Here is an 18,708-nt window from a genome sequence, read left to right as displayed (position 1 = left end):
CACTGATGTTTTCAAAGCAGTTTGATTACCTAAAGACAAGCATTTTCAATTAAAGTTGATGAATTGAATTGTTAATTTTTTTTACTCTGGGCCAATAAGGAAGTTGTATAGTCAGAGTGTTTACAGCTTTTTTTTTTAACCTCGTCTCCAATGATACTGATAATAGTAAAGAAACTGACAAACAGGAGTTCTATTTTTAGGCTAGAATTTCCATAGTATGAACCAGCTAAATTTTAATAATGGATTCATCCGGCTTTGAACCTGGAAGAGTCCATTGTTACTTTTAGGGATATGCAAAAATAGAAATGATAAAAATTTAGCAGGCTTATGATTATACAAAGTCTAAATGTCAGACTGCAAATTTCAAAATATGAAAATTATACAGACTGGTTTAGAGTATGTGAAAGTTCAAGTGGACCAGTCTTTGTACATAACTGTTGTGTCTGGCATTTAAAGAGCTATAATCCCTCAACCTGCTGAATTTCTATAATGGATTTGTCTTGCTTTGAATTGGAACAGTCCATTCAAAGTTAAAGGGGATTTTAATACAAATAGTTGAGCTTCCAAATTTAAAGAGCCTGGTCAGACTACACAGTCAGTGCAGGCTGGCCTGGTACTATACTGGTGACAAATCACTTTTGGTTTTGAGCAGGTTTATAGTGTAATATGATACAAAGTTCATGTTGCATGAAGTTTTGTGGCATACCGTCTATTCTAGAGGTTCTTAATGATTGATAATTGGCTGTCTGTTACAATACACTCCCCTGACACTCAAATTGCTCTCTTTCATTCTGCTGGTAGTTCATATGGAAATTGTTTCATTTTCCTGTGGCGAGAGAACTTCTGCCTCAGTTTTCAAGCATCAATATATTTTTTCTGTGTTGCCAGTATGAACAAAAATTAGCTGTGTAGAAAACTGCTCCCTTGTAAATATTTGGCAAGTTTTGATTTGTATGATAGCTGATTTGCAAGATAGGAATTGGAGGACAAAGGAATATTAAGACATAATTCTGCAGGCAGAAGCCTCCCTGGTTGGTACATCTCTGTGAAACTAATTGCCTGGAGTAATCATTGTCATTAATCCCCATAGAGGTCTCAGACACATGACTACTCTCGTTTTTTTTTCTTCCTGGAGATAGTAAAAAAAAAAGAGGAAAATTATTGACCACATTTTGTATTATATATAGAATGGATGCTAGAATTTCTCTCAGAATACAGCTTTTAGAGATATGAGAGGATCGAAGATTTTATTTTACAATCATGTATATATTCATAAAAGGTCTGTAATGCTAAGTTGAAGTTGGAACTGTCTGTAGTTAAGGCCACACCCCCTTAAAGTGATTTTTCTGTTTCATGACTTTTGTTCATATGTCACAGGGTGAGAAAAATGTGCAGCCTGACCGGGACTCAAACCCAGGACCCTCTGAATACCGTACCGACTGAGCTATCTGGTGGCTTACACATCATCTCCCCGAAAAAGTGAACAGTTCAGAAGCGTGACATTCTCCGCTGCTATATTGAAATTTGTCCTAGAATTTCACAGAGTTACAGAGCAATGTAAATTAAATCTGAGCTATATTCAGTCACGGTCCCATGTTGGGCGCCAAATGTCACAGGGTTAGAAAAATGTGCAGCCTGACTGGGATGTGAAATCGGGACCCTCAGAATACCGTACCGCTGCTCTACCGACTGAGCTCTTTGGCTGCTTATACATTTCCCCTAAATAGTGAACAGTTCTGAACCGTGATACATATACAGCACAACACACCATGATGACCTTGAATGCATATTATTACATCAGGACAACTCTTGAAGACTGTAGGTGGGGCAAAGTTCAGTGTTTGTAAAGTAATATTTAAAATGTAACTCTCTAGTCTTTTTATTTAACTAGCAACTTGCTCATGTATATGTTATGTAATTACAGGTCAGAAAACATGCATGCATGTTCATGGAGTGTTCCCGTACCTTTATGTGCCATATGACGGGACAGTGCCATGGGATCGGTATTTACGGCACTTTGCGACGAGTCTTGACAAAGCCATCAATGTTGCCCAGGGACACAGTCAAGCAAATATACAGCATGTATACAAGATAGTGCTGGTTTCTGGGAAGTAAGTATACTTATAATATATGTGAAATAATTAAAAAAAAATGGAAACAAAAATTTTATTTAAGGAGAAATGTATTGATTTATTACCCATGTAACAGCTACATTAACCCCTTACCATGTTGAATATCTAAAATGTCCATATTCTCAGTCTGAAAACAAAAAACAAAAACAACCCACCTTTCTTAATTCTAAGGAAAATTCCAAAGTATAAACCGAGCGAATAGCAAACAGTGCGGACCAGCTGATCTTGGTCTGCACTAGTCAGATAGGTAGTGTTTTGCCACCAGCTGGCTAAGGGTTAAATATGATATGAATTTTAGCTCACAACACACTGACTATAACCTTGGGAAGTTGTTCGCAAAATCTTAAAGGTCTGAACTGTCAATTTATACTTTGATGCCGATCAAAATGAATCATTGATAAGAAAAAGGTTTTGAGACAGTTATAGAGCAGAGATGTGTAAAATGGAGAAAAAAAAATCAAGGAAGTTCACTAGATAATCTGCATGCAAGAACAAGTATTTGGTTGTCCTTAGCACACACAAAAATTCACTTCTGTGTAATGAAATATTTAGTTGAAAGGCTTCATTCACTAGTTGTTAAAGTCACTTAAGATGTTTATTATATGATGCATTGAGGAAAGTACAGTATTTCATGGGATCAAAGAAAATTAATCCACTATATACATAAAATAAATAAAGTATATATTGTGCATGAATATATAAATTCATGCACTAAATACATCGTGCAATTTTGTCATGAATCTGTTTCACACTTATTTTGGTAATCTTACACATGGGTAAGTAGGTTACCTGATGAATTGTGGTTTATCCAAATTAATTCAATAGGAGAGATTCATTGTGGATCATCATTACCTGTTATGTGTATCACATGATACACATTAGTTGACAATGTAAACATTGATGATTATATATTGTTCTTTAACCCTGACAATGCTAAATATCTAAAATGGACTTGTCCATCTTTCAATCTGGACAAAGCCATTCATTGTTTTTAGGGGAAAAACCAAAATTAGCTAACAGTGTAGCCATGATCAGACACAGGCGATCAGTGTTTGGACACCCCACCCCTATCTGCCCCTGGACCCCTACTACAACCCTGAAAAAAAATTCAACACTCTAAGGCTTACTATAAGGTACCAAATACAAAACCACCGATGAAATTATATAAAAAAAAAAAATTTTCCACTATCAAAATTATAGTTATAGAAAGGTGTAAAGCCTACTATATGTCCATTTGCCAAACAATGTGGAACACGGGAAATCGTCGTTTCGGCAACTGAGGCGCATTCCGGCGGGATTTCGCTGCATCATTCATTTACATCAATAAAAAGAACTTGAATTCCACAGCTTACTTAATTCAAGTCCAATGAATATCAATATTCTATCGATTTTTTCTATTTCACGGTAATTTTTGACTTGTCGTTGCCATTTTGGATTCTGATACCTGTGTGTTATACGCGATCTGATTGGACGTCCAATTTGGCTCGTCCAATCAGATCGCGTATTTCAACCCAGGTATCAGACTGCAAAATGGCTACGACAATTAAAAAAATACCGTGAAACAGAAAAAATCGGAATGATAGTGATATTCGTTGGACTTGAATTACATAAACTGAGGAATTCTAGTTCTTTTTAATAATGTTAATGAATGATGCAGCGAAATCCCGCCGGAATGCGCCTCAGTCGCCGAAACGACGATTTCCCGTGTTCCACATTGTTTGGCAAATGGACATATAGTAGGCTTTACACCTTTCTATAACTATAATTTTGATAGTGGAAAATTTTTTTTTTTATATAATTTCATCGGTGGTTTTGTATTTGGTACCTTATAGTAAGCCTTAGAGTGTTGAATTTTTTTTCAGGGTTGTAGTAGGGGTCCAGGGGCAGATAGGGGTGGGGTGTCCAAACACTGATACTGCCGCCTGTGGATCAGACACCAATGATAGGCCGTCTGATTTTGGTTTGCACCAGTTGCATGGGTGGAATTCACCTGGGGAATGTTAATCTGGGGGTTTAATACATTAATCAGTGAATGGAAAGAATAAGATACAATAAAGTTGCAATTCATCCTTCATTTTATAGTCTGTATATGGTAAAATGATATTAAAGCTCTGTTAACTTTACCAATAGAGATTAGACCCACTTGCTGTTTTAGGTGAAAACTGATTTCATTAACAGGCCTTTTTGTCATCATTTTGGGTCATAAACACTGGTGGAAAAAGTGGAAATTTTGCATATATTGACTTCTATATGTTACATTTTAATTGCCATCATAAGTATTGAAATTACATCCACGAATAGTTATATTATCTATTTGATATCTACTTTTAAATGTGATACTGCAACATTCTAGCCTTATCAATGGGGGGGGGGGATATCTCAGGTGCGCTCTGTGCATGATTATAGGCATGAGTGGTCAGTTGAGTAGAACCCGTCCCTTCCATGATTTCTGTCACAAGTGGTCATCTGAGTAGAACCACAAATCTGCCATTGATAAGTTAGCTGAATAGCTGGCTCACATCATGAAAGAATCCCAACGTCCCTGCTGGGATTTGAACCTATAGCAGTAAGTGTGGCAGGTGATTTGAAGTATATCACTTGAACTTTAGGGCCACAGAGACTTCAAATAAGGAAATATTTATAATTACTAGTTGTCATAAATTAATTTATGATATAAATTATAATATGATATATCGTCTATCAAGTTAGTCGATGTTTTGTTCATACATAAGTTTTAATATTGTTCTGTGACAGGAGTTTTATTGTTCCAGGTCATGTAAATGTTTACTTGATGATTTAACCGTAATCTTCTGAATTTTCTTAACTAGAATTGGCTAGCTCAAATCTTTGGAACAGTCCATTATCAGTATTGGGGATATGAATATTTATGATGTTTCTTAGCCAACAGAATAGAACATCCTCATACTGTCCCTATATTGGTGGCAAAGGTTAATCACTTATGGTATCAGTAGGTTAAAGGTTAAAGGAAGATAAAATTGAACAAAATAGGTCAAATGGATGTACCATTTTAAAGGATAATTGAATTATAAATCATTCGTGTATTGTTACTACTGAATTATGATAGTAATATGTCATTGTTGTCAGTGAAAGTAGATACAATTATGTTGATTGTCATTTTCTGTCTGGAATGAAAACTTAATGAACCAACCTAGAAAACTAGTATCTATTCAGTGTACAAGAATTATGTCAGAATATGCCTTCTAAGTTTTTACTTATGATATGTACATGTAGTAAGTCTTCAAAACCTGGCCTGCTGAAAAGATTTTAATCCGCTGCACGGTAATTGATCTAGTCCCGGAGTACAACCAAACTTGTACAGTTAAAACTTCACAATGCACAAACATTCAAATAGAGTTATCTGAACTTGTTACCATTATTATTGATATAGTTACTGTATAAGTTTGTGTGTACCCCGGGATTAAAATGGGAGTAATTCTCTTTTGGCAGAATAGATTTGTTTTGTTTTCATTTTGGAACAGTTCATTATTATTTGCAGGGATTTCATGACCAACATTAAAAGATTGAGCAGCAAATAGTTTGCAGGCAGGCTACTAGCATTCAAGATGTTTAAGTCCATAGTCACAAAAGATTTGTGGTTTTATGTTACCGAAAGGTATCAGTCTTTGCCACAAGTATAGAGCAAGGCCAGTCTGCATATCCCTGCAGTCGAACCATGCTCTAAACTGTTTGCTGACCAAACTGAAATACAAATATTCAACAAAATTTATTTTTGATAGTTTAAAAATAAATGCTGGACAAGTTCATTTAAGAAATTCAGCAGGTTAAGTTTTAATTTAAGTGAACTTCTGAAAATTATAGATAATTCAGCTATGTTTTCTGTCTAATTTTGTGTGATTGGTTATATAAATGGAAGGCAAATGAAGAACCCTGTTTTATAAATGATGTAAAAGATACTGGATTCCCTCGTATTTACATAAGGACAAACAGTTCTTAGTCAAGAGAAAGGAATACATTTCAGTATTCAGTAGGGAATAAAAACTTCCATTCTCACCAGAATATTTCAAATTCTCTAGTAAATTCTGTGCGAATAAAGGATTTAAGACGGTTTTAACTTGTTGCAAATTCATCATTAATTCAGATTTTTTTCTCTGTGTTGTTAAAACTAGGCAGATCATCCTTGTAATCAATTCACTGTGCACTGGAACAAATTATCTATAATTGCAGCTGACAACTTCTCGTGTATTTTGAACAAGAGACCATCCCTCTTTGACAAAGTAAATTCCCACAAAACTTCCACCTGTTTTTGAGGTTATAATTTTCAGTCTGTATCCAAGTTTGGTAGCAAATTTATTATTTTGATGAATTTTTTCCCCACCTCTGCGTCTGGTGTATTGTAATATAAAGTTTGAATGGTGCCTGCTCGTTTTTTTTGTTGTTATTTTCTATAGGCTTCTAAAAAAGAAGATATTAAAGTTGCCAGTATTCTTACTTTACTTACAGTTTTTATGCTGTTGTAAGGTTTTTTACTCATAAAAAAAAGGAATGAAAGAGTTACAAAACATGAACAAGTACAGGTTTTCTTAATCGTGGTACATTTGTATTATAATATATGAATAACTTATATGGGGGTGGTGACAATCTGTATTGAATTAAACAAGAAGTGCAGTAAAGAAAAAAATCCCATTAAAGTCAAGACTTGAATATATTGTAAATTAATGTGAAATAATTTTAGCCACGTCATGACAAAACCAACATAATGCGTTTGCGACCAGCATGGATCCAGACCAGCCTGCGCATCCATGCAGTCTGATCAGGATCCGTGCTGTTCGCTTATAAAACCCTATAACAAGTAGAGAAACTGATAGCGAACAGCATGGATCCTGATCAGACTGCGCGGATGCGCAGGCTGGTCTGGATCCATGCTTGTCGCAAACGCAGTACGTTGGTTTATCGTGACGCGGCTCATTTGATATTTTAGATCAATGTATGGCTACCACGACAAGGAGCAGCAGTTTCTGAAGATATATTTCTATAACCCAAGTATGATCAAAAAGTAAGTAAATTTAAATATAAAAAGTTTATTTGTAAGCTTGGCTATTCAAAGAATAGTAAGGCTGCAGTGATTTTCCTACGTTACAGACTCCCATACCTCACAATTGAATTTTCTTTAAAATCATGCAGTTTTTGAAAAAATCGGAACTTATAACTGCTTTTTTACTTCCCAAATCAGCAATATTAGCCATCAAGAAGCTCAGGCCTCTTCCGAATTAAGTGAGAAAAATCACTGGGCTGTCTTAGTCTGATTTTTTTTTAGCCATGTCCATCTTTCAATCCGGACAAAACCATTAGTTATTATACCCCCGCACAACAAAGTTGTAAGGGGAGTATACTTGAATCAGCTTGTCCGTCTGTCCGTCCGGCTGTCCGTCAGTTTTTTCTTGTCCGCCCAATAACTTAAGATTCCTTTGACCCTTAGTCTTCATATTTGGCATGGAGGTTAGTCACGATTAGTAGATGACCCCTATTGATTTTGAGGTCACTAGGTCAAAGGTCAAGGTCACAGGGGCCTTGACTTAAAAAAGCTTGTCCGCCCAATAACTTAAGATTCTTTTGACCTACAGTTTTCATATTTGGCATGGAGGTTAGTCATGATTAGTAGATGACCCCTATTGATTTTGAGGTCACCAGGTTAAAGGTCAAGGTCACAGGGGCCTTGACTTCAAAAAGCTTGTACGTCCAATAACTTAAGATTCCTTTGACTTACAGTCGTCATATTTGGCATGGAGGTTAGTCATGATGAGTAGAAGACCCCTATTGATTTTGAGGTCACCAGGTCAAAGGTCAAGGTCACAGGGGCCTTGACTTCAAAAAGCTTGTCCGCCAAATAACTTAAGATTCCTTTGACCCACAGTATTCATATTTGGCATGGAGGTTAGTCATGACTAGTAGATGACCCCTATGGACTTTGAGGTCACCAGGTCAAAGGTCAAGGTCACAGGGGCCTTGACTTCAAAAAGTTTGTCCATCCATTAACTTAAGATTCCTTTGACCCACAGTCTTCATATTTGGCATGGTTGTTGATCATGACTATAAGGTGACCCCTATTGATTTTTAGGTCACTGGGTCAAAGGTCAAGGTCACAGGGACCTTGACAAAAAAAAGCTTTTCTTCTCAATTGCTAAAGAATGTCCTGTCCGCAATGTATTGATTAGAGATTTTCACATTTGAAGCATGTAGAATACATAACTTAGCAATGCACTGGCTTAGTAACCTCAGATTTGGCAGGGAGGTTGTCCTTGAGCTATAAATGGCCACTGTTGATTCTGACAAAGTGGTATGCGGAGGTATTCACGCCATGATAGTGGCAGTTCTAGTTGTTTTAGGATTTTTAAAAAAAGAAACTAACAGTGCAGACCATGATTAGTTGACACAGATGTGCTGGTTGATCTTGGTCTGCACTGGCCGCATGGGTAGATTCATTCGCCTCTAGGTGGCTAAGAGTAAATATTGCAGTTTTCTCTGTCTGCTTCTCTCTCAAATAGGGTCTTTTGTTCCCCCTTTCGGTTTAATAATGTTTTATTTAGGTTTAAAAGAACAATGGTCTGACATAAGATTCTATCAGATCAAGAAAAAATTAATTTTGTATTTCAACAGTGTGTTGTGTTGATAGCCTTATGTGTCTTTCGTCGTAACCAAACTTTGATTTAAACAAAATTTTGAAAGATCGGGTTTGTTTAGATGGTCAGTAGGTACTGTATATTGTACAAAAATATTGAATGTCCATAAACTGGCTAAGTAATGTTTTTTATTGCCCCATATAGAGCTTCTGTAGTGATGGAATTAATAACATTTGGTAGAACGTGTTAGCCAGGCAAATCTTGTAGCTATATTTTATGAGGTGCAAGCGTGAGTGTTTATTGATTTAAAAAAAAAAAGTCAACAGCAAATGAAAATCATTAAATCCTGTCTGGTAACTGGTTCTTTTTTGAGTGAATGAAATGTCTTAGGAGGAAGTTTTTAGAAAATTTTACTTCCTGTAAGTGAAGCTACAATAGATGTCATACCATCTTATAGAAAATATTTCTTGGAAAATTTGCCTTCCAATGTCCTTGAATATTTAAGCAATTTTGCACTGAACAGAAAATGTGTTTGTTGCTGATGTTGTTGAAATTGTGCATACATGACAAGCTCAGCAGTGTTATACTATACCTTTGTTCCACAATAAATTCGTAGAAACATTTTGTCACATGATGTTATGAAAAAGACTCGTAAACTTTGTGGCAAGTTTGATTTACGTTTGATAATTAGCCAAAGCACATTCGCTAGTCTTTTTTTTCTCTAGAATTGTCTGTGATTTGATGGATTGGCATTCTTCATGACAATTTTTGAACTGATATTGGCCATCTTTGTGTCTTTACAAATTCAAAATTAAGGAATTTTGAAACAATGCAGGATGCATAAAATGGAATAGTAACATATTTATTCTTTTTGTTAATTTAGGAAATAAATCTGTGTCGAGGAAAGGACTTTAGCGCTTTAAATTTTCTGAAAGCTCATACTTCGATCAAGTATTTTTTTAGGTCTCTAATATATATATGAGGAAATATCTTTATTCTATAAATACCAAATAAGTTATAATCTTATATGTTTACAGAGCTGCAGATTTATTACTTGGTGGAGCTGTATTAAATAAGCCTTTCCAACCCCACGAGTCTCATATACCTTATACATTACAGGTAAGAAATCAGCCATTAACCGCTGACTTTGTGTAATTGACTTGTCCTTTAGGAAGTGTCCATAGGCCAAAAAAATGAGAGAGAAATATTTGTTTCCTGTCCCCACCCCCATCTTCCAGCTCTTTTTTAACTTCCAACCCTTGACATTGTGTTTGGCTGTCTACTTTTTCAAAATCTTTTCTTTACAAAATTTAATATGAATTATAAAAGAATTAGGAAAGAAAAAAGAAAAGAATTTTTTACTTATCTACTTCTGAACCAAAAACAGAATTTTAATCATCTTTTTAGTATGATGATTTTATTAGGGTTTTCATTGTTTAACATTATTAAATTGAGCTGTCAACAGTGAAGTTACACTGTGTAGAAGTGGGGACTAGTTAGCCTCTAAACTGGAGGGCAGGGAAGGGCAGGGAATGATTCCTGCTTGCACTGAAATGGGTAAAGTGATTACTTTTACATGATTAGCTTGATAAGAGGAGTGTTAAGTCTGGAAATAATAATTCTGAGGGTCGCATATGTTTCTTAGTATTGATTTGGTTGCTTATTCAAATGATTTCTGTGAAGAGCATAGTAGTAAGGTATGAAAGGTTAAAACAGAATCTGAGAGTGACTAAAATAATATTTCACTACAAGCTTGCATTTTAATTCTTTAATGTGCAGACAATTATTCAGGACAGGTTCATGCCCCCACTACTAAGGGGGGGGGGGGGCAACATATAGATTTTCCTGTTAGTCCTGCTTCACACTGCCTACTGACAAAACAATGGAATGTTGGGGTATCTTTGACCTACGGACACATTTTGTGTAAATTTTGTTTATAGTCTCAAGCACTGTGCATAAAGTGTATAGTGTATAAAGTTTTATAAAAATTTAGAACATGTTGAAAAAAAATAAGTAAAATGTGAAATGTAGGAATAAGATGTTTTAATCATGAATAAAGCATTAACCATTCGTGAATGTGTCACAATTGTCAAAACTGACCTTACTTTTTGAATAACAGTAAGTGAGTAGAAAATGTGATAACCTTTGCATAAAAGGTGCAAAACATTATATCTATTGTGAATATCTTTATATTCAATAAACACTAAAAATATCTTATATTATATATTAATTATAATTTGATTTTCACAACTTCGTTGACTCAGCAAGAGGCTATTAGTTTTAAAGACAAAATTCAATATTGGAGGTTGGTGTCTTCTGATTCTATTATTAGACACAGTCAAGCCTGTCATATTTTCTTATAGTTATTTATAGAACAATTCTGAAGCCTGTCAGTCTGCTTCTTTCAGTCTATTTTTAGCATTAATTGCAGAGTGTCTATGTGTTTCTTACATCTATTTATAGACTTAATCCGGGATTGTCTGTGTGTTTATTTCAGTTATTTATAGACTACAATCTGTATGGGATGAATATGATAAATGCAGCTGCCGTCAAATTTAGGAGACAGTCAGAAAACGGTAACAAGTTTTTGCAATTCTTTTCTCTCGCTCTCTCTTGTAATCTTGTAATTTCTTGTCTTGACTAGTGTCATGTATTCTCCATGTTTATGTGTCTCAATATTGATTTTCGCCACAGTTGAGTCTAGAAAATTAAAGAAAAGAAAATATGTAGGGAAAAGGAAGCTGTATTTCTTAGACAGCTGATCAGCTTGAAATCTTGAGAAAGATATTGATGGAAAATTTGTAGAGATGACAAAAAATAAATTTCAGTGATGAAGAAAAAGGATGCAGTTTTTAGCCATGTCAGTTTTCTATAGGATTTCCTAAAGTAAAATTTCTGATTAACTCCCACCCCCTTACCCCCTCTTATGCAAAAAAAGAAAAGAAGTTCAAATTTAAATTTTTTATTCCTTTAACTATTAAAACAATATTTAATGTATATTCTTTTCCTTCTTGTCTATGTATAGAAATATGCCTATATTTACAGATGAATATGAAGTTATGCCACTAAGCCAGGGGTCAGATGAAGGATTTGGATCTGACCCAAAGACACCTATTTCATTTACAGGACTTTTGAACCGATCTGGTTCGGTGACGCCTTCACAGCGGTTGTGGCAGAATGAGAACATACCCAGGTATTTTTGACAATTCACCTTGTAACCTGCAGGAACCTTATGTATAAGCCTTTGCCACCAGAATGGAGCAAGGCCAGCCTGCATGTCACAGAGTTTACCCCTTGTCATAGGATCGAACCAGTCACCCCTGGATGCATATCCAATGCTATCCCTTTTTGGCTTACAGAAGTTTATAGAAGTGCCTACTTATACTTTAAATAGACCAAGCATAACCATTGTCCCTACTTGAACAGGACAGCAAGAAAATCATGATATTACTTTCACATTGTCATTGTGACTTGACACCTAACCAAATAGAGTAGAAAAATAATTATGTCGTAATGGGAAATTTTTTTATTGGATTGCAAAACCAAAACTAATGAATTTTATTGGATTGCAGAGTACACTTCAGTCATGATTAAAATGTGTTACAATTTGACATTTGCAAACTAAAAGCATCTGTTTTACCTGTCTTAAATATATTTGATTGCTTTTGAGAACCACATCCATTTAGTGACTGCCTGCACTAAGTGGGTGTTTTTTTGTGCCCCCATTTAGATTTACCCTTGTCCGTCCGTCCGTTCTCTTTTGTGTCGCACGTAACTCAAAAAGTATTTGACCTAGAGTCATGAAACTTAACAGGAATGTTGATCAGCATGTGAAGTTGTGCACCTGGGTATTTTCGTCTGGATATTTTTAGTATTTTTAGAGTTATTGCCCTTGACTTAGTAAAATTTTGCAATTTTCAACTTGTGTCGCATGTAACTCAAAAAGTATTTGACCTAGAGTCATGCTCCTTTACAGGAATGTTGATCAGCATGTGTAGTTGTGGACCTGGGTATTTTCGTCTGGATATTTTTAGTATTTTTAGAGTTATTGCCCTTGACTTAGTAAAATTTTGCAATTTTCAACTTGTGTCGCATGTAACTCAAAAAGTATTTGACCTAGAGTCATGAAACTTTACAGGAATGTTGATCAGTATGTGTAGTTGTGCACCTGGGTATTTTCGTCTGGATATTTTTAGTATTTTTAGAGTTATTGCCCTTGACTTAGTAAAATTTTGCAATTTTCAACTTGTGTCGCATGTAACTCAAAAAGTATTTGACCTAGAGTCATGATACTTTACAGGAATGTTGATCAGCATGTGAAGTTGTGCACCTGGGTATTTTCGTCTGGATATTTTTAGTATTTTTAGAGTTATTGCCCTTGACTTAGTAAAATTTTGCAATTTTCAACTTGTGTCGCATGTAACTGAAAAAGTATTTGACCTAGAGTCATGAAACTTTACAGGAATGTTGATCAGCATGTGTAGTTGTGCACCTGGGTATTTTCGTGTGGATTTATTTAGTATTTTTAGAGTAATTGCCCTTGACTAAGTAAAATTTTGCAATTTTCAACTTGTGATGCATGTAACTCAAAAAGGATTTGACATAGAGTCATGAAACTTTACAGGAATATTGATCAGCATGTGTAGTTGTGCACCTGGGTATTTTTGTCTGGATTTATTTAGTATTTTTAGAGTTATTGCCCTTGACTTTGAAAATTTTTGCAATTTTCAACTTGTGTCGCATGTAACTCAAAAAGGATTTGACATAGAGTCATTAAACCTTATTGGAAGGTTGCTCAGCATATTTAGTTTTGCTCCTGGGGTTTCGCTTGTGGATTTATCCAGTATTTGTAGAGTTATTTCCCTTGACTTAGTAAAAACTGTTTCATTATGTTGTTATTTGTTCCTTGAGTGCTTGAGTGCTTGAGTTAGAATCGACCAACTTTACAGGAATAATGATCAACATCACTAAATTACAGGAATAATGATTCACATCACTGTGAAGCTATGAACCTGGGACTTTGCATGTGGATTTTTTTCAGTTTTGTTAGAGTTATTGCCCTTGACTTACAGTAGTATAAATTTGCAATTTTCAACTTGGGGTTTGCTTGGGGATTTATTCAGTATTTGTAAAGTTCTTGCCCTTTACTTAGTAAAAAGATTTTTAGTTTTCAAAAAATATTTGACCTAGAGTCATAAGATTGACAGAACAGTGGCGTGGTGGGGGCACCCGTGTCCTATGGACACATTTCTAGTTTTTATTTGGTTTCTATTTATACATTGCATTGTGCATTGAGAAAGGTCTTGTATTATTGATAAATTGAATCTAGTGTGGGGCGTCTGTGGCAGTGTGGTTAAGGTTGTTAACTTCAAACTACTTGCCTCTCACTGCTTAGGTTCGAGCTGTGCCAGCATCTTCATATTCTTCATGTAAGAAAGTTATCTGGCTGGCATACTGAATGTCGGTGGTAATTTGTGCCTGAAATAACAAACCAAGGTCTTCCTCCACCAGTAAAGGCGGGAAGTCGCCATATGACCTATACTGTATTGGTGCGACATTAAACCCAACAACAACAAAAAAATCCTTTCTCTTAAATATGACACACTATTGAATTATTTATTTATCTGTGCTTCTTTAGATGACAGTTTTAACAAAGGCCTTTATAATAAATGTACTGTTAGTAAGCTTCCAGCTTTATTATGATATGTTTAGTATTGGTCAGCCTATAATTACTATGTATATTATACAGCGAGTCAGTTGGTCAAAGTCATTTCTTGACTTCATTTATTCAAACATCTGTATACCTATCAACACATGCAAATCTATAAATGTTTATTATAATTTTATGTACATTTATTATGCCCCCCTTCGAAGAAGAGGGGGTATATTGTTTTGCTAATGTCGGTCTGTCTGTCTGTCTGTCAGTCTGTCCGTCGGTAGACCACATGGTTTCCGCTGATTATCTTGAAAAGTATTTATCACAAAGTCTTCATATTTCACATAGTGATTGGTCATTAGAAGTAGATGACCCCTATTGATTTTGGGGTCAATAGGTCAAAGGTCAAGGTCACAGGGACCTTAAATGTCAAAATAATTTCCGCTGATTATCTTGAAAAGTATGTATCACAAAGTCTTCATATTTCACACTAAGATTGGTCATCACTTCTAGATGACACCTTTTGATTTTGGGGTCACAAGGTCAAAGGTCAAGGTCACAGGGGCCTTAAATATCAAAATGGTTTCCGCTGATTATCTTGAAAAGTATGTATCACAAAGTCTTCATATTTCACATAGTGATTGGTCATCACAAGTAGATGACCCCTATTGATTTTGGGGTCACTAGGTCAAAGGTCAAGGTCACAGGGGCCTTAAATGTCAAAATGGCTTTCGTTGATTTTTCCATAATTGAACACTTCCATGTACCCATTTTTGGCAAGTTTCTGTAATAAAATTACCAATTATGTGAGTCAATGGCTAGAAAGGGGGGTATATGTGTCGTTTGACATTCTTGTTTTATTGACATTGGCATGGTGTCACTCCATAATATGTTGGCAATCTGTAACATTAGAACCTTGATATATTTAAGTCAGTTATGTATTATAAGTATACATGCAGCAGCCAATTTCCATTTCATGTTTTCATGTTACATTGAATTATACTTTTATGTGTCTATAGTCTGTTTTCTTGTCTTGTGGCCCCTTCATCAGCATGTTATCCAGTTTCTCTGATGTCTCTTCATGTTTCATTTGTTTGTGCTCTTATTGACTGCTTAATTTTGAAATGTGTGTTTTATCTATTTCATATTGCAATTTATCATACACCTGTGCCGATTTTGTGACTCTGTAAAAATGGTTATGCGTAGCTGTGCATATTATTTTGATGTGACGTCATTAGCGTCATACAAACATAGTGTAAAGATGCGCTAAATGTTAGCGTTATACTATAGGCTCGTCAATGAAAAATGACTTTTTTTGCTTTAAACGGTCTTTATTTTGGATATGTGATAAATAGAATATTTATAAAGCCAGAGGCTCGCATAATATAATAGGAGCAGTGTCACGACAAAACCAACGTAATGCATTTGTGACCAGCATGGATCCAGACCAGTCTGCGCATCCGCACAGTCTGATCTGGATCCATGCTGTTCGCTTACAAATCCTACCATAAGTAGAGAAACTGATAGCGAACAGCATGGATCCTGATCAGACTGCGCGAATGTGCAGGCTGGTCCCATTCATGCTGGTCGCAAATGCATTACGTTGGTTTTGTCATGGTGCGGCTCATTTTATTCAACTCTTTCAATAAACTCAGTATTGAACTTACACTCATTCAATATCCTCTATTAGTACAAGTTTTGATATGTATATAGTCTGTTTCTTTTATTGCAGTGAACTATACCTTGATGGTAGTGTAGAAAGGTTAAGTACATGCGAGCTAGAGGTAGATGTGGTTGCAGCTGACATTCTTAATAGACTTGAAGTAGGAGGTAAGAACATTAACATGGTAAAATGTTCACTAAAACCTGATGTCAATAAAGATATGTGCAATAAAGTAGTAATTCGAGTTATATCATTACACATTAGTTTTGCATATGAGGTATAACTTTACATGGAAGTTTTGCAGTTATATAATCTATTAGTCAGTATAAAAAGACGTGTATGCATTGTGCATAGATTTCATTTGAACCTGGTTGAGATCTGAAAATATTAAACATTACTTGACCAATGAAAGAATCTATAATTGTTATAGGGGTTGTAAAGTAACTTGGCTAAAATATAACACTTCCTAATAGATTAAATTGTCTACAATGTAAAATGAGCCGCGTCACGACAAAACCAACAAAGTGCATTTGCGACCAGCATGGATCCAGACCAGCCTGCGCATCCGCGCAGTCTGATCAGGATCCATGCTGTTCGCTTACAAACCCTGTAACAAGTAGAGAAACTGATAGCGAACAGCATGTATCCTGATCAGACTGAGCGGATGCGCAGGCTGGTCTGGATCCATGCTGGTAGCAAACCCATTATATTGGTTTTGTTGGTTTTGTCGTGACGCTGCTCAAATTAGTTCATTCTGCACATGTTGTGTATGAAACTGTGTATAATGATTTTGACATGTTTTTCCAACAGCACTGTGCATTTGCTCCACTGAACCAAACTTATTTCAGTTATAAGACCTAATGTCAGTAAATTTACCATGCAGTAAAATGTGGCAGCGAATGTTTAGTTATAGGCATTGAAATTTGTTCTCATGATAACATGCTTATAAAAAGGAAAAGAAGAAAGTATTCCATAATACGCAGTGTTAATATTAGACCAACAAAAATGGACATAATTCTACAGGATGACAGTAAAAGCTCAGAGGCAACCATTAGACAATCAAAATGTGCCTGGGAGGAAAGGATGCTAATAAATATGCAGAAATAATGCAAGACATAGAGATTTTAGTTATAAACACGGCACATTTCAATGTTGATGAAGAAACACCATGCAAGAGGTTTTATTAAATGGTCCTGTAAATTCACTTAATTTCGTGGGCATTAACTATAGTGGTTTTGTCAAAAGGGACTTTTTCGTGGGTTCTTGAATCCATGCATTGTCAGATTGTTGGAAAAAGTAAAATGCAAATAGTTTTAAACATAATGAAAATAATGATACAGTGGACAAAATAAATTTTTTGTTTTATCTTAAATTTGTGGATTGAGCTGTCCATGAAATCCACGAAAATTAGTGCCCCACAAATAATAATGATTTTGCAGAATATTTCTGGTACATGATAACATGCTTGATTATGAAGTAAAGTGGATGAACTGTGGTGAAATAAAAGTACATTAATTACATTTCTAGACTACTTGAAAATAGTTTTCCATTTTATTTGTTTGGTATGAAATAGAAATTCAGTGACCTGAAAATTGTCATGATTTACTTATATTGATTATGTATACAGTCTAACCTATATACATTAACTGTAGCTTAAATACATGTGGTCTTGTATTGTGGGTGACATTCTGTACAGGATTTCATGAATATTCAATATCAACGCCGGTGCCCGCTCATGAATGAAATAATGCACATAGGGGCGGCATCTCAGGTCTTCCTTCACAAGTAAAGCTAGAAAGTTGCCATTGTACCTTATATAAGATATATAAATCTAAAGTGACATTATGCCCATTTATTTGCTGCCAAGTTGGGTTGAATAAGTCATTTTAGTATTTATTTTAAGAGATTGACTAATATAATGGTGATTGTTCAACAATTTATTATGATAATGAAAAATGTTCCGAATAAAATATGAAAACTTCCTAAATTAAAAAAGGGACTGGCTCTGTTTTTTAAAAATTTAACTTTACTGTAATTTTGCAAATGATATTTTTAAAACTGTATATAGTTCACATGAACTATACATTATCTATAGTAAAATTTGAAATTGGACAAATTATATGTCAATTTGTAAGTTATTTTGACATTTACCTGTGCACTCAACCTTTTCACTTGAATGGCATTTGTGACTTAAAATAAAAGTAAATTTTATGATTTTGTATTTTTATGATAAAAAATGCAATTCAGTATTTTGCATTTAAATAAGACATATTCAGTAAGAATTTTATAGATTTCAATAAATTTCAGCAATAAAAATATTTTACTCAAAGATGAGCATTGTATATCTTTAAAGTTTTATAATTATCATGGCTAATGATGTAGTAAAACCTATTTTGTGGAAGTTTGTGATTTTATCAGGGCTTCTTATAAATAAAAGCTTCCTCTATATATATGGAATAGACCAGTATTTTGTATGAAAAAGCAACCCTTTGTTAGGCTTAAATTAATACTTTTTGACAAAAAGTTTCTAATTTGTATTTTTTGTATTTACAGCAAACATTGGCACAAATCCTGGCCTTGCTGCACTTTGGGAAGATGAGCGCCAGAGGAGGCGGGACCGAGGGGACTCCACTGATATTGCCCCGCCAGAATCCCAAG

The 18,708-nt window shown here is 35.0% G+C and overlaps 1 protein-coding gene across 1 annotated transcript in view; it reads left to right on the top strand.

Annotated features, from left to right (window-relative positions):
• The window catches only part of LOC132732878 (uncharacterized), a 75,171-nt gene that overhangs the window by 17,530 nt on the left and 38,933 nt on the right, over positions 1 to 18,708 (top strand). Inside the window, exons 3-9 of the mRNA XM_060719405.1 lie at positions 1,925 to 2,111; positions 7,093 to 7,167; positions 9,769 to 9,850; positions 11,229 to 11,307; positions 11,777 to 11,924; positions 16,120 to 16,217; positions 18,604 to 18,708. Of these exons, the coding sequence (XP_060575388.1) occupies positions 1,925 to 2,111; positions 7,093 to 7,167; positions 9,769 to 9,850; positions 11,229 to 11,307; positions 11,777 to 11,924; positions 16,120 to 16,217; positions 18,604 to 18,708 (774 nt within the window). The remainder of the gene's footprint in view (positions 1 to 1,924; positions 2,112 to 7,092; positions 7,168 to 9,768; positions 9,851 to 11,228; positions 11,308 to 11,776; positions 11,925 to 16,119; positions 16,218 to 18,603) is intronic.

Source organism: Ruditapes philippinarum, unplaced genomic scaffold (assembly GCF_026571515.1).
Source record: "Ruditapes philippinarum isolate M1 unplaced genomic scaffold, ASM2657151v2 ctg358_1_1_1_1, whole genome shotgun sequence".
NCBI classification, from domain to species: Eukaryota; Metazoa; Mollusca; class Bivalvia; order Venerida; family Veneridae; genus Ruditapes; species Ruditapes philippinarum.
Note: the sequence above shows the minus strand (reverse complement) of the source record. Positions and strands in the feature narration are given on the sequence as shown.